General features: G+C 33.6%; 1 protein-coding gene across 3 annotated transcripts in view; it reads right to left on the reverse strand.

The window, feature by feature from the left end:
* The window catches only part of LOC121381083, a 75301-nt gene that overhangs the window by 47990 nt on the left and 12067 nt on the right, over window positions 1-15244 (reverse strand). The window contains exon 2 of one of the 3 annotated variants that reach the window (XM_041510183.1): window positions 11668-11957. The exons of 1 other annotated variant lie outside the window; for it this stretch is intronic. In XM_041510183.1, coding sequence (XP_041366117.1) covers window positions 11668-11860 — 193 coding nt within the window. In that variant the 5' untranslated portion in view covers window positions 11861-11957. Of the gene's footprint in view, window positions 1-4926; window positions 5061-11667; window positions 11958-15244 lie in introns of those variants that run through there. One more of the 3 variants, XM_041510185.1, reaches the window with a different exon arrangement.

The raw sequence follows: 15244 nt of genomic DNA on the forward strand, positions 1-15244 counted from the left end.
CAACCATTGCAAAACCATTAAAAAAATTGCTGGTTAACAGAACAACTATGCGTTTTCCTCATGGAATAATAACGCCAAGTGTTTTTCTTTCGAACTAGTGCAGATCCAGTTACTTTCTTCCTGCAAGCTCCATGTCGTCATTATAACCAGTGAGTGTGAAGGCCAGATTCCAGAATGAAACAATGAACTCACCAGAGGGAAAACATAGCACTGTTGACATGGAAATGACATGATCTGATTTTGTTTTAATTAGCCTACCAGTTCGTATAGTCTTCAGCATACCAAGGCCCATGCTTATTAAACTGTTAATCTATGCTAGAAGCACCTCAAGCGAACACCCAACCGATTGAACTAAATCCCGCCCCCCATCAGACATAATTGCTGGTAGGTACTGGGTTTGCAGCCCGGCACCGGCGCCCACCCAGAGCAAGTTTTAATGACTCAATGGGTAGGTGTAAAGTCACTACACCCTCTTCTCTCTCACTAACCACTAACAATTAACACACTGTCCTCAGATAGCTGAGGCGTGTGCCCAGGACAGCATGCTTGAACCTTAATTGGATATAAACACGAAAATAAGTGGAACTGAACTAAACTAATGATGTCACACACATACAGTTTGCATGGCGTTGCCATGACGTTAGTCTCAGATTAATAGTCTATTAGTCTTGGGTCTGTCTGTAAAAGTGGTTTAAACACCAGGCCTGAATTGAAAGGGATGGAATGCTGTTTGATAACACTTCAGTACATTGTTTAATCAATGTTTATTCTGGGCACAATATTATTCCACATGACATAGAGTCCATTTTCATACGTTGAAACTAGGGTCTTCACCTTTAAACTGCCATCACAAAATGATCTGAATTTCAGGGGCTAAAGTAACATATATGTCTATACTACACACCTACATGTACCTGTATTCTGCATTTTAGCCTTCATAACAGTGTTTTTTAACAACCTTCATTTTGCTTCAATGTATGGGAAATTAAAATACATAAGTTCCCATGAGAGACCATTTATATTACAAAGAGTGTGTTTTCAGTCATACTTTAATACCTCAATTTGCTCGTGATGTACAATTAAAATCACAAGTTGTAATTAATACAAACAGTCTTTAACAGGAACAAGTGTATAACATTCTGTTTATTATAAAATGCTGCAATGAAAAAAAATTGGATGATTCCTTGCAACATTAACCAAACGAGTGATGGGAATTAGTTTGTTGGTTTTGTTTAACGACACCACTAGAGCACATTGATTTATCAATCTTCGGTAATTGGATGTCAAACATATGGTAATTTTGACAGTCACAGAGAGGAAACCCGTCATGGGAATTAATGTTCAGAGTTAAGACTAGAGAAGAAGACATTCTGTTTACGTAAATGACATTATTTGGTGGTCACCAGATTTTAATGAACAAAGCTAAGACTAGAGACAAAGACATTCTGTTTATGTAAATGACATTATTTGGTGGTCACCAGATTTTAATGAACAAAGCTAAGACTAGAGAAAAAGACATTCTGTTTATGTAAATGACATTGTTTGGTAGTCACCTGAGTTGACTATAATCAATGAACATCTGCATTCCTACATCACACACATCTTAATGCTGTTTACACAAACAATACCATAAACATGTTAGAGGCTCAATAAAAGTATTTAAACATATATTCTTGTTAAATTATTTGACTAACTTTATTTTAAAAACTGACCACAGGTGCATGCAAGAATGAACCAGAACCCCCCACCCCCCACCTTTAAAAAACAAAAAAACAAAAACCCACCAATATACAAATAGTTTTTGTATGAACTTCTATATGGAGTTATATAGTATGACTCCATCAATCAGCTGATCCGAGGTCATGACCTGCCAATAGACATATTATCTGACAATGTGGTATGGTATCTGATGGAAGAGATATAAGGGCCAAATTTAAGAAGCCTAAATGTTTAAAAAATAATAATAATAAAAATTATATGTACTATTATGGTGAATAAGTCTAGTTTATAAATAGTTATACATCTATGGTAACTGACATTTGGTCTGTGAAAAAAAAAACCAAACACAGCAAAAAGCCAACTATTTTACATCAATCACTTTTTAGTAGCACTTTTTCAAACCGATCGCCTAATGCTATGATATATAGGTATCAGATATGTCTTGGATTACTACTAGTAATTACTATAGAGTTCAATTATTAATTCAAACCGATCGCCTAATGCTATGATATATAGGTATGAGATATGTCTTGGATTACTACTAGTAATTACTATAGAGTTCAATTATTAATTCTGCAATCCACTATACACCAACCATTGTGAGGAGTGGAATGTAGTCCAGTGCTAAAACGTTCCCTTTTCAAACCGATCGCCTAATGCTATGATATATAGGTATCAGATATGTCTTGGATTACTACTAGTAATTACTACAGAGTTCAATTATTAATTCTGCAATCCACTGCACACCAACCATTGTGAGGAGTAGAATGTAGCCCAATGCTAAAACGTTCCCTTTTTTATGTGTGGTCAGTCTAGGTTCGATCCATGTTGGTGGTCCCACTGGGCTCTTTCTCGTTCCAGCCTGTGCACCATGAGTGGTATATCAAAGGCTGTGGTATGTGTTATCCTGTTTAAGACCATATGTTGTTCTCTTTAGGACTATATGTCAAAATTACCAAATGTTTGACATCAACAGCTGATGATTAATAAATCAATCTGCTCTAGTGGTGTTGTTAATCAAAATAAACTTTAACTTTAACTTTTCAATCATTGTGCTATACTCTGCACCCCCCTCCCCACCTACCCAACCCCGCAGAACCGAACAATAGATATTAAAAGCACAATAAACTGCCATTTACCAATACCTTTTCACATAAATTTAATATTACATTAACAAACAAAAACTTTATTTGTGACAACTATAAGTCACTGCTATAAACCTATGTACCATCTGTCTTGACATGTATTATAATTACTGTATTAACAAGCATTCTGCAGAATTAAATGTATTGCCTGCCAGAAACTGATTTTCAATTAATAAAGAAATAATTTATAATGTAACACATTCAGGATTAATACAGTTCTTAGAGAAAGAAAAAAATTAATTAAATAAATAAATAATAGAAGATTATTTTTTTAACATGCAATGAGATATAAATCAAATTTCACTGACCTGGGACATACAAACTTAAACACAAAACTATTTAACAGAGTTCAAAGTGTATAACTGATGCTGTTGTAGCTGTTGTTATCAGAGAAGCAATGTGTATATACTAAATTTAGCATTTTGATTTCACCAAGGCGAGACATAATGGCATTTACAGGTACTATTATTGGTAGAATCCACCAACTACTAACTATCCTAGACCTATATAAAATAAAGTATATTGCTTCCAGTACTTGTAACTTTTGTAATCAGCAACCAAAAACATTGCAACACTTGTTTTATGATTGCCCTAAAGTCAGTAAACTTTGGAAAACTATAGAACAATGGTTACAGCAAAAAGACTAATATATTCAGCTTGATAAAAGTATGGTTCTATTCGGCAGCATACATACAAATCATAAATTTTTTAATTGGCTTATTGTCAATGTAAAGCATTATATATATAGAACAAAACTTCAAAAGAATATACTTCATATAACTGGAATTAAAAATGTAATTACAGATAAATTACAAATAGAGAAATACATACTCTATAAAAACTGTTCACATAAAGAGTTTGATGAAAACTGGGCACCTTGGCAAAGATGTCTAGAAAATTAAACTTAGCCTTAATAGTTAAAAATAACTCCAATATAAGACACATACTGTTGGTGGTGGGTTTTTTGTGGGGGTTTTGTTTTCTATATTTGGAAATATGGATTTTTCTTTTCTTCTTTTCTCTCTGTCTATCTGTTTAATTTCTTTTTTTTTATATATTTAGTCTGTCATTAATTTTGTGCTCCAAATTTGACTGTTTCAATTAACTAGTAATTTTATTGAATGCACTTTATATTTATATATCTATTGTAAGATAATGATTTCAGGGCCACAACCCTGACATTATCAATATATAAATATCTGGGACAATAAATATATTTAAAAAAAAAAAACACTATCCTAGACCAAAGTTTTCTATTCATGAGCAGTCTACAGCTTTCATATTTATTTTTCATCTAGATTTTATTATTACTGTAATGGAAAATAATTTAATAAGAAGGAAAATGTTTTATTTTGTAACACTTTTTCAAAAAGAGTAACAATATGAGATAGCACAAACTTCTGAGGATCATCTGTATGAATATATATGTATATAATATATATGTATATAATATATATGTATATAATATTCATGAGTATGCAAAGGCATGAGTGGAAACTGTCAATTGTAGTATGGGATTATGTGTGAATGACTGGATGTATGTTTGTTTGTATGTGTGTCTGAAAAAGAAAAAAACATAATTAATTCAACTGCCAAATGTTCTATTCCCAGTGTCGGTGAGACTTATAAAGGACCTATTTTCTGGGGATAATAAAGAATTTGAAAAAAACCCACCAAAAAACAAATAAATGTTTTATTTAACGACTCAACACATTTTATTTTCGGTTATATGGCGTCGGACATATAGTTAAGGACCAGATATAAACCTGCTGTCACCACTTCATGAGCTACTCTTTTCGATTAGCAGCAAGGGATCTTTTATATGCACCATCCCACAGACAGGATAGTATATACCACAGCCTTTGTTACACCAGTAGTGGAGCATTGGTTGGAACGAGAAATAGCCATATGGGAATCAATCCTAGATCAATTGCACATCAGACAAGTGCTTTACCACTGAGCTATGTTCCGTCCTCTAATTTAATAATGAGTCACATTATCAAAATGAATATTAAACATGAAATGTAGTTAACAAAAACTAAAATAGTCAGGCTATACATACCCCATTACATGTACACATGTGACTCTATATCATATGTATGCTGTTATTTCCAAACAAAAGGTATCATAAAAACGCTGGATTCCCAGGCCTCCTAGGTAATACTACTATCACTAGAGAACATATGTACATGTAGATGTGCAGTTGTCAAACAGGACATAATCAGCTGTTTGTGACTCACAGGAACCATGTGTACATCAAGTTACGCAGTACATACAGAAGCAGTAGGTCATGATGTCAGATTTCAGGAAATTAAATATCAAATGGCTGTCTTGAATAATAGGTTAATGACGTATGTTATCAGCTTTATTCTCTGTGGGTATGAACCACAACCAGGACTGCCGGGCAGTTTTAAGCAGAACACTGCCGAGTGGATTTCCCCATTTCTCCTGTTAAGAATTGTCTGTTATTTCTTTTACATTAATCGGGGTATGAACCAAAAACAAATCATACGCAAACTGTGAATCGGCGAAGCCATTCTTACATAAGTTTGCTAAAAAAAAATCTTTTTCATATCCAGATGAACATAAAAGAAATAACAGACAATTAAATACTCATAATTAGATTTGAATTATACTTGCTAATAACAGGGCATAAAACAACTGATATGTCGTTCGTGTGGTTTTAGTGTTTACACAAACGATTTTCTTCATAGTTCAGACACGAATAAAAATGTTAATAGGCCATGGTAAAGAAATGAGAATCTAATATGAATGATTTTCGTAGTTTTTCTCCATCAAATTTCCTATTATAAATAGATTGTTGGTAGGAAAAAAACAACTGAACTCTGGCTGAAACTAAGGACAGTCCCTTTAATTTCAGAACAGCATATGATTTTGTGAACATAGCAAAATGTTACTAAACTTGTTCTAGACTTCTATTGACTGCGATACTGATTTCAAACATGTACATTGTATCTTTTTCACACCGGCAATGTAGGCCCGTTCTCTTATTATTTTCTTCCAAAAAACAGTGATAAAATTAGCCAACATGTCTTTTTCCATTTTCTGACGAAGATTACAGCTTTTCCACAAATAATCCGTCATTTATGTTGATATTGGTTTTGCATAACTGACAGATGAACAACAAAATTGTTTGTGCCGAATTTTATGCACTGTAATAATAACACTAACAAGTTCAAATTTGATTTTGAATTATTATTTGGTTCTTTTAAAAAAAAAACACTCAATAAGACAGAGTACCAATATAAAGTGACATCATCACATATGACGTTCCCTGGCGTTATTTTTACATCCATTGAGAAATGAACAAACTTGCACTGCTACGGTTGGACTAATGGGATGAAGTTAAATTGTAATGAATGTAATGGAAATTTAATTATAACTGCAGGATAAAACTCTTATAACCTACATTGAGGTACAGGTGGATCCATAAAATATTTAATTATAACTGCAGGATAAAAATCTTATAACCTACATTGAGGTACAGGTGGATCCATAAAATATTTAATTATAACTGCAGGATAAAAATCTTATAACCTACATTGAGGTACAGGTGGATCCATAAAAATATTTAATTATAACTGCAGGATAAAACTCTTATAACCTACATTGAGGTACAGGTGGATCCATAAAATATTTAATTATAACTGCAGGATAAAAATCTTATAACCTACATTGAGGTACAGGTGGATCCATAAAATATTTTGCAGAGGGTGGAGGACTAACAGGCAAAAGGACACATGAACCGACTCTTGAAAAGAACAAACCATGATGAAAAAAGAAAAGAAAAAAACCCACCTGAATATTTTTTGTGGGGATGGGTCCCCTGGTCCCCACTGCATCTGCACCTGCCTGATACTGATTTTACCCTGTAACTCTACAAGATTAGTGGGGAAATTATCAATATTCCTAGCTAAAATATGGTTAACCTAAATAGGCTCATATTTGCAGTATCACATACAAAATTCATGACTGCATTCTTGTGATATGTTATATATGAATTAGTCAAATTTAAAAAATAAATTTAAACTCATAATTCCTAAATAAATATTTAATTTCTGTTATATTTATCACAGCACAAAAATTTATTTGAAGAGAAATGAATGATGTAATGAACATATGCAACTGAATATCTAGACAAAGCAAATGAGTCATGATGTCACACAAGCCACAGGACAAGTGATATGCTCAGTCAGTATAAACAGTGGCTGCAGTCAGAGCTGCTGGAATATGGTAGCCTGTTAGGCAAGTAAATACTTTCCATGGCCAAGCCCAATGTCCAGTAAAAAAAAATGTACATGGGTCCCAGAAGCTTGGGCCAGTAATTTTAGATTCAGATAACAAAATAATTACTTTGGGTCAGCCTGGTGGCTAGTAATAAAATTAATTTAAAACAAAAAGAAAAAATGGTTTAAGATATCGATCATACGAAAACAAAGAAAACTGATTTACAAGTCACTTCTTTTGATTTGCTTTTGTGTGTGACATTTCAGTAAAGAATATTTGGCTACCAGTAAGCTGTGACATTAATATAATTGTATTACAAATGTACATGTACAGTGCACAAAGAACTAGTAGATGTTTTACTATGGCTATTGAATTTTCAAAATCATTGATTCATGGCTAGTGGATTTTTTGAAAATATAGAAGCCTTGTTTTAGAACAAAATAATTTAAAATTTTATTTAGAAAAGTAAGTAATGGGAGATACATACAAATCATGATCTAACAATATTGACTTGACAGGTAGAAATGGGAAAATTTAACAAATAGAAAAAACTAGTAAGATACATAGGTCTGATAAAATATGGCACTTTACTGTACAGAATTGTGACCAGACCCTCTGCTTTTAAACATTTAAAGTCCGGACTCAGAGTTTTAATTAAAAAAAGAAGAAAGAAATGTTTTATTTAAAGACGCACACTCAGCATATTTTATTTACTGTTATATGGTATCAAACATATGGTTTAGAACCACACAGATAGCGAGACATGAAACCCACTGCTGCTAGTCCGTGGGCTACCCATTTCAATTAGCAACAAGGGATCGTTTTATATATGCACCATCCCACAGACAAAATAGTACATATCACTGCATCCTAATTTACTAGGTCACGTACTCAAAGCATTAAAAGAGAATACATTTTAATCCTAATAACAGATTACAATAAGGCAAATGAAAATGGTTTTTTTAAGTGTCAATCATACACTAAGTCCTACAACATATATACAATGTATGTACGTTTTTTTTATATGTATTTATTACCTATGAGGTACAGCGTAACGAGGGTCATATTTATTGTACGATTTCCCTCGTATGTCATAACTAAATCGTATGTCCTCCTGACATTGTCGTTTAACGATTGGCTGTTGTAAGAGTACATTTCTTTCTGATTGGCTGACACGACATTCCACAGATACTACTTTCTTCATTAATACATTTTTATTTCGAGTGTAAGCTGATCACATGCCGTAATGACAAATATGTGTTTTTAATTAATTTAATCAAACATTAATTGATTATTTATGATAACTTGTATTATATTATGATGTAGTTAATAATGTTCAAACAAAAACAATTCAATAGCAATTTTGCACTGGAATTTTTCCAGCATTCTTAAAACGGAAACGTCATGTACCCAATTTATAGTTATTGTAAGGAGATGCAAAGTGACGTCATTGGAATACTGACGTCATTCAAATTTAAAACCACAATATACAATATACAGCTGTTGATACATGTGTACTCTTTACTTATGGGCATATAAATATCACGTAACTTTAGAACAGGTTGTGATTTGGTTTTCAAGACATCAATGAACAAACATTACTCCGCCGTTAAGGAAACGTTAGTTTGTAAACAATGACGGGAATGTTCATTTAGCAAGACAGTTCTACGATAATAAACAGAATATTACATTCGTGTCCATGACAGACGATGTTTACGACACGAGTGCCAAAATTATCGCATTTCCCTCGCTCTCGCTCGGGAAATATTATAATTTAGGCACTCGTGTCGTAAACATCGTCTGTCATGGACACTCATATTATATCCTCTATTTATTTTTTATACACAGAAAACTCTACGGGCCGATTTCATATGTCTGGGTTTCGAAACACCGGGTTATATCAAAACCTAGTTTTAACACTGGTTTATGTAAAATGCTGAAAAACCTGACCAAGACATAATCTGAGGTGTATTTCATGTGTGTGTGTTTTACCCGTGTTTACAAAACCACGCTTTTTAAATGGGTTACCCGCAGATTTGGAATGGGACATAAGCGAGAGATAGCTTACACTTCATCTTTTTGTAGTTGAAACTCGTTACCAGTATATTATTAGCATTCGCGTTCGAGATGGAGGATTAGTTACCTCCTCCCCTCCCCCCAAATGTGGAGTAAACCTTCACGTTCCGTCAAACATGATGGACATATTTGGGAAAATTAGCTGGCCTTAAAACGTTTCACCATGTATTTCCATCATTTTACTCACAATATTAGTTATAATCTATGTCAAATGCTTACAGAACCCTACATAGCTGTTGGTAATAATGCAAAAATTCTTACAGAACCCTACATAGCTGTTGGTAATAATGCAAATATGAATAAACGTTTTGTTATTGGCATTTCCCTTTAATTCTAACATAATATTAATAAAACAAAAGATGGGACGCGTAAACCTGAGGGCACCGAGATTACGTATGGTCAAATTTTCAAAACTGTGGGCCTGTACCGCCTTGTTCCCCCTTTATTAAGACGAGACAAACACGAAAGTATGTCATTATAAGACTGCAGTCTATGATAGACGTTTATTGCTTTGATACCGGTGGTAACCGATCAACTTTCATTACTAGTACTTCCTGTTTTCGTGCAGTTCATACACCATGAAGAAAATGTATATTTTTACTAATTTAATAAATAACTATATTTATTACCTCTGTATTTTCTCAATGAGAAATATTATGCAGTGTTGTGACGTACAATATTACTGGATGATTTGACGCTTACAAACCAATGACTTTGTCGGTACTACATATAACATCATCACGATTTGGCAAACACACAAAATGACGTCATGTACTTTAATGAGTTCACGACTGTTTTATTATTAAATTTATAACAAAATGTAATTTTAACACAAATCATTATTTATATTTTTGGCAGAATAATGATAACTTTTGTTTTTGAAAATTATCTGTGAACGTAATTAAAATGCAAAGTTATAGCAATACCCAGAACAGTGTGTAAAGTGGTTTACATTGTTTCTATAACCTACATGTACGTGCATGTGCGCCTAAAATAAAGGCGTTTAGAGAAAACATAGCTGGGGTAATAAATAGAATAGCGAACTCAGCACCAGTTATTATCAATGTATGTCCCAAGTGAAATACTTTTCATTTGTCACTCACTAAAAATGATTTGATTCGGGACATAATTTTGATAATAACTGGTATCTTGTTTATTATCCTTTATATATTTCAGGCGCTTTGTTGTTCATTTGCCACGAACATGGTGAAGGGGTGGATCTAATTATACAGTCGTGCTAAAAAAAAACAGGCAAAAGGGCATCTTGTCTAAAGGGGGAGGGGGATGGAACCCCCCTACCCCCACCCTGTATTCGTTTCTGTACAGTGGCGTAGGCAGGATTTTGTATTGCGGGGGGGTGGGGGGGCACCTGGCAGCCAAGTAAACAATGGTATTGAGTACGCCACTGTTCACCCCTAATTTTGCCAGGATTGGGGGGGGGGGGGGGGGCATGCCCGAAATTATCCATGAAGAAAAGTTACTTTGAGCAAACCCAGCGAAAAACCACCTCAAAGGCAGGTTTAAACAAGCAATACAATTGTAACCCAGTGTTAAACTAGGATTACTGAAAACCAGACATGTGAAATGCACAGTAAACATGACCCAGGGTTTAACCTAGGTTTAAACCATGTTTCCAAAACCCACCGATAACCTAGACATATGAAATCGGCCCTACCAGTTTCCTGTAAATATAGGCTTACCTAAGAACTGATGTAAACATCTACTGATATAATGTGTTAAAATGATATAGAACATATTAATTTATTTTATTCATGTGTATATTTAGATAACAGATGCAAAAATTAAAATTTAGTTGAAAAAAAAACAGGGCTTACCCTGTCCATTGCCAAATTAACCAATTGCTAATTTTACACTGGGGCTACATTTAGTCTTTGGCTAATAAAATATTCCTTAAATTAACCATAACATTTTTATAATTTTCAAGGAAACAGTCTAAATATCTAAAAAAAAAAAAAAAATGTTAATGTTATCATTACACCTATAACACTTAATTATTTAAAAAGATGAATGATCAATTAAAAACTTGATGACTAATCCCAATAGAATATTAATGAATGCATTAATTAGGAGACTTACATTTACGAATTAACGAGCTTGCTGTGACACGGATGATCATCGTTTTTTGTTATGTAACAGATTTCTACATCTAGTACCACAAACGGGTAGCATGCAAAACACAAATCATAGCTTTAAATGTACATGCAGAAAGGTCATCCAATGATATACAAAGCACGTTACTCAACAGCAATGTGCACGTTTGATATTACTGCACTGATTGAACAAGATGATAACAAAACACAGGACAATGCACCACTAATTCTTTTGATTATCCTATTTCACATCTGACCTGCAAGGGAGATTTAAAATACAATGGATAATGAAAATAGAGGACAAAACATACACCCTTATAACACCAGCAGACGGCATGCTAAAAATAGAACAGGTGAGTGCTGCTTACCATCTCCCAGATCTACTTTCACACTGGTCCCACGGAAAACAAAGTAGAAAATGAGTCGCCTCTTGAAAGGGAACTGGTTGACAAACTTGAGGACATCTTGGTAGATGCTGGACACAGCGGACCAGGTCGGCTGTAGCAGATTCAACGAACCCTGGTCCTTGTTTGTGTATGCATCCTGGCAATGGATCTCCATCTTAGCACCGTCTCCACTCTCCACTATATTGATCTCCTCACAGAACCAGCCAGTGTAGCGCAGTCCATTGTGGCTCGATAGGGGAGCAGGTCACAGTCTGAATGGGGAAAGAGGATTTAAAAAACCATCACCAAAACAAAATGAAGCAAAAAATAATAATAAATAATAAAACTGAATAGGAGGAAATGTCCTAAGTGATAAAACATAAAATTCACTAACTATTTTTCAGTGTTGTTTTAAATGATGATAAGCTAATACCCCTTCACCTTCAAAATCAACAAAGAATGGAAGCAGAAAATGTTAAGCAACATTTTTTTGCAAATGCTCTATTTTTGAATACATATAAAACAATCATGGTAGAGTGGGAGTTTCATGATCTGTTGAGATAGTTGGAAAACTGGCTGATAGTTTGTTTGTAAATATTGTTTTAAAAAGTGGAGCAATCAATGTACCAGTACATTTGTGGTTGCACTATGCATAATACTCACAGAAATCCAATATAGATACAACATTGAAGTGCATGTAAACATAGTTCACTACCCGCCCTATTATATGGTATTATGCAAACATTGTGGTGGGAGTCTCAATGCAGAAATATGTTAAGCATTTCTGTCAGATGGGGGAAATGAAATATCACTGCACTGAACATAAATAATATGCACTAATTAATCAGGGGCGTATCTAGGACTTTTGGAAGGGGAACATAATCTGAGTTGGTTTGATGTTTCAAAGAAGACTTTTGCCTCCTTTAGATAACTGTACCTAGCTATAGGAGATACTACTTATCATACCTAGCTAGGTCTAAGTATATAGGCAGCCATCTGTTTTCGCAAGTGTTACTTTAATATTTTCGTAAATCATTTTTCACTATACAATAAAATCCGTCTAAACAGGAACAAGTAACATACCAGATACCCACAGGACCAAGTAAAATGTCCAGTTTTAAGGGGTATCCCGTTTTGAGAGGTCACACTTTGTATTGTTATATTTTTAAAAAAGGAATGGTGAAAAAACGTCCGGTTTTCAGGGTATTCTAGTTTACAGAAGATCCAGTTTTGAGAGGTTTCACTATATAGATCTAGTAGGGTTTGGTTTTTAGACAGTTATGCTTAGTCCACACAACCAACATTCATCATCAACAAAGTTTTTTAATAAATATTGGTCGTTTGCTGCAATTTATTATTTTTAAAAGTTGTTGCTCAACATGGTTTTATGACCGAACATATTAAATTTCGTTGGTAATGAATGTTTACATTGAACAAAAATCGACTGTGCATGGAAAACTCCAACAATTATTTCCAGTAAAAGTGCACACAAAAAACTGCCACACTGATCAATAAGTATGAAATCTGTAATCATATGATCATAAAATCATGGAAGAAGAAATTGGCAGCTTGGACATTTTAATATTATATCATACATGTAATGACTAATTAAATAAAACTGTTTAATATAAAAACACAAATTCGGTTTGGTTTTATGATTATACGTAGGCCGGCCTATGTACTAGTAGTCAATGTAGTCAATGAGTTGTTTATTATAAATAATGCATTCTAATAAATAAAAAAATGTTTTACAAAATTAACATTTTATTATATTTTAATTTGTTTATTAAACTATTATGTGCAACTGAACTATGGTTTTCAAATCTATAACCACACTTCTCCATGATCTAAATGTATGTTAATTTTTAATCAGTGTCAACAGAATTTCACAGGTACAAAGGTAGCGATTTCCTAGCTTGTTTAATATTGTGTATAAATAATGTTACCAATTTTATGTTGTTAACATCTGGTCGTTTGTATAAAACAGAATTAAAACTGGTGCTGAATGTATATTCCAGAGAACTTTCTACAAAAACAAATTATACAGGATTAACCACCTGTATACGTATGTTTTTCAACTGTCATCAAGGTACGCATGTGTAAACAGTAACCTGTGAAAATTCAGTTAACACAGCTCATGTTTTTGTGTACACAATATCAGCTGTCACGTACTTCACCCAGATAAAAATGTATGATCTAACACTGGCATAATACCACACAGCCAAGTTGTATCACTTGTGGCAATGGAGACATGAAAAATAGATACTCTTTTATTCACCAAGATATTGATAGGCTATCGATCAGTGCTGTAATCGCTCACAGCAACATGAATTGGGAAAACACCATTAGAGGAGTTCTTTCAAAGTCGCTTTATGGCTGCGTCCCACCAAAATTATTTATCAAGTATTGCTTTGAAGTGTAAAGATTATAGGCCAAACATATGAAGCCTCTTTTTCTTAAAAGCAGGTGTTTAAGCCTTGTAAATGTATGTACTTGTATGTAAGACATAAACAGGCTTTGGAAATTCGGCCCTATACCTTCTGCAATATATATGTACACACCAGTATATGCCAATAAATATTTCCAACATAATAATTTCATTTACTAGTTGAACAAAATTAAATTTACAGGAAATTCTTTACAGGGTGACTGGTATGCATATATAAATACATGTATAATATTATGTTTTGCACATGTTTACCCAGAATTCTTTGTGTTGTGAATACCAGCTGAGGAAACTACTAGTACATGCATGGCAGCACATGACAATGTTAATATTCTCAAGTGAATTAAATTTAAATATTTATATGTGAGATCAATTAATTAAGATCTATTTTCATGCATGTAACAGGGAACATTTTGCTTCACAAGTTTTAGAGATCGCTACACAATTTTAAAACATTAAACAGTAGTTGTTAATCAACATAGGCATATAGGTTTCCATTTTTGTAGGCAGACAGACAGACAGGCTTTTGCCCGAACTAAATGAAAATGTCTGAATTTGGATAACATCATTGATTCATATTAGCATTACTACCAAACAGCTGATATAGGCTTGCAAACGAATCAAGTGCTACACATTTTTACAACAAATTTTGAGGGTAGAATGATGGAAATACACAGTAAAAAAGTATCCGGTTAGCACAAATAGCCCGAATATCTCTACCATTTTTGCCCGAATTTGAAGTTTTGCTCCAGAATTTGGGGGCAGTTGCTACCCTCCGTTAATAAATTTTCAATAGACCAGATATGTTGCTAATCAATATTTTGAAAACAAAATGTTCCCTGTGCAGCTGAAGCTACCCCTTTTTGTCTACCATTTTCTGGATATAGATGTACATTTAAATGCACTTCAATTCTCTTCTGTGATTAGTGGATAACTCCACTAAAATACCATAACAAAACTACACCCCTGCCCATTGTTTAAGCTGCCGTTCAACAAATCGCCAAATGTGAATAAAAGCTGAACTTGGCAAATATATTTTATTATTAAATCGCCACAGAGATCATTCCTGAAGCTGTATATTCATTCTGCCAATTTTTTTTTTTAATTTGGCAA

Source organism: Gigantopelta aegis, chromosome 9, assembly GCF_016097555.1.
Source record: "Gigantopelta aegis isolate Gae_Host chromosome 9, Gae_host_genome, whole genome shotgun sequence".
Lineage (NCBI taxonomy): Eukaryota > Metazoa > Mollusca > Gastropoda > Neomphalida > Peltospiridae > Gigantopelta > Gigantopelta aegis.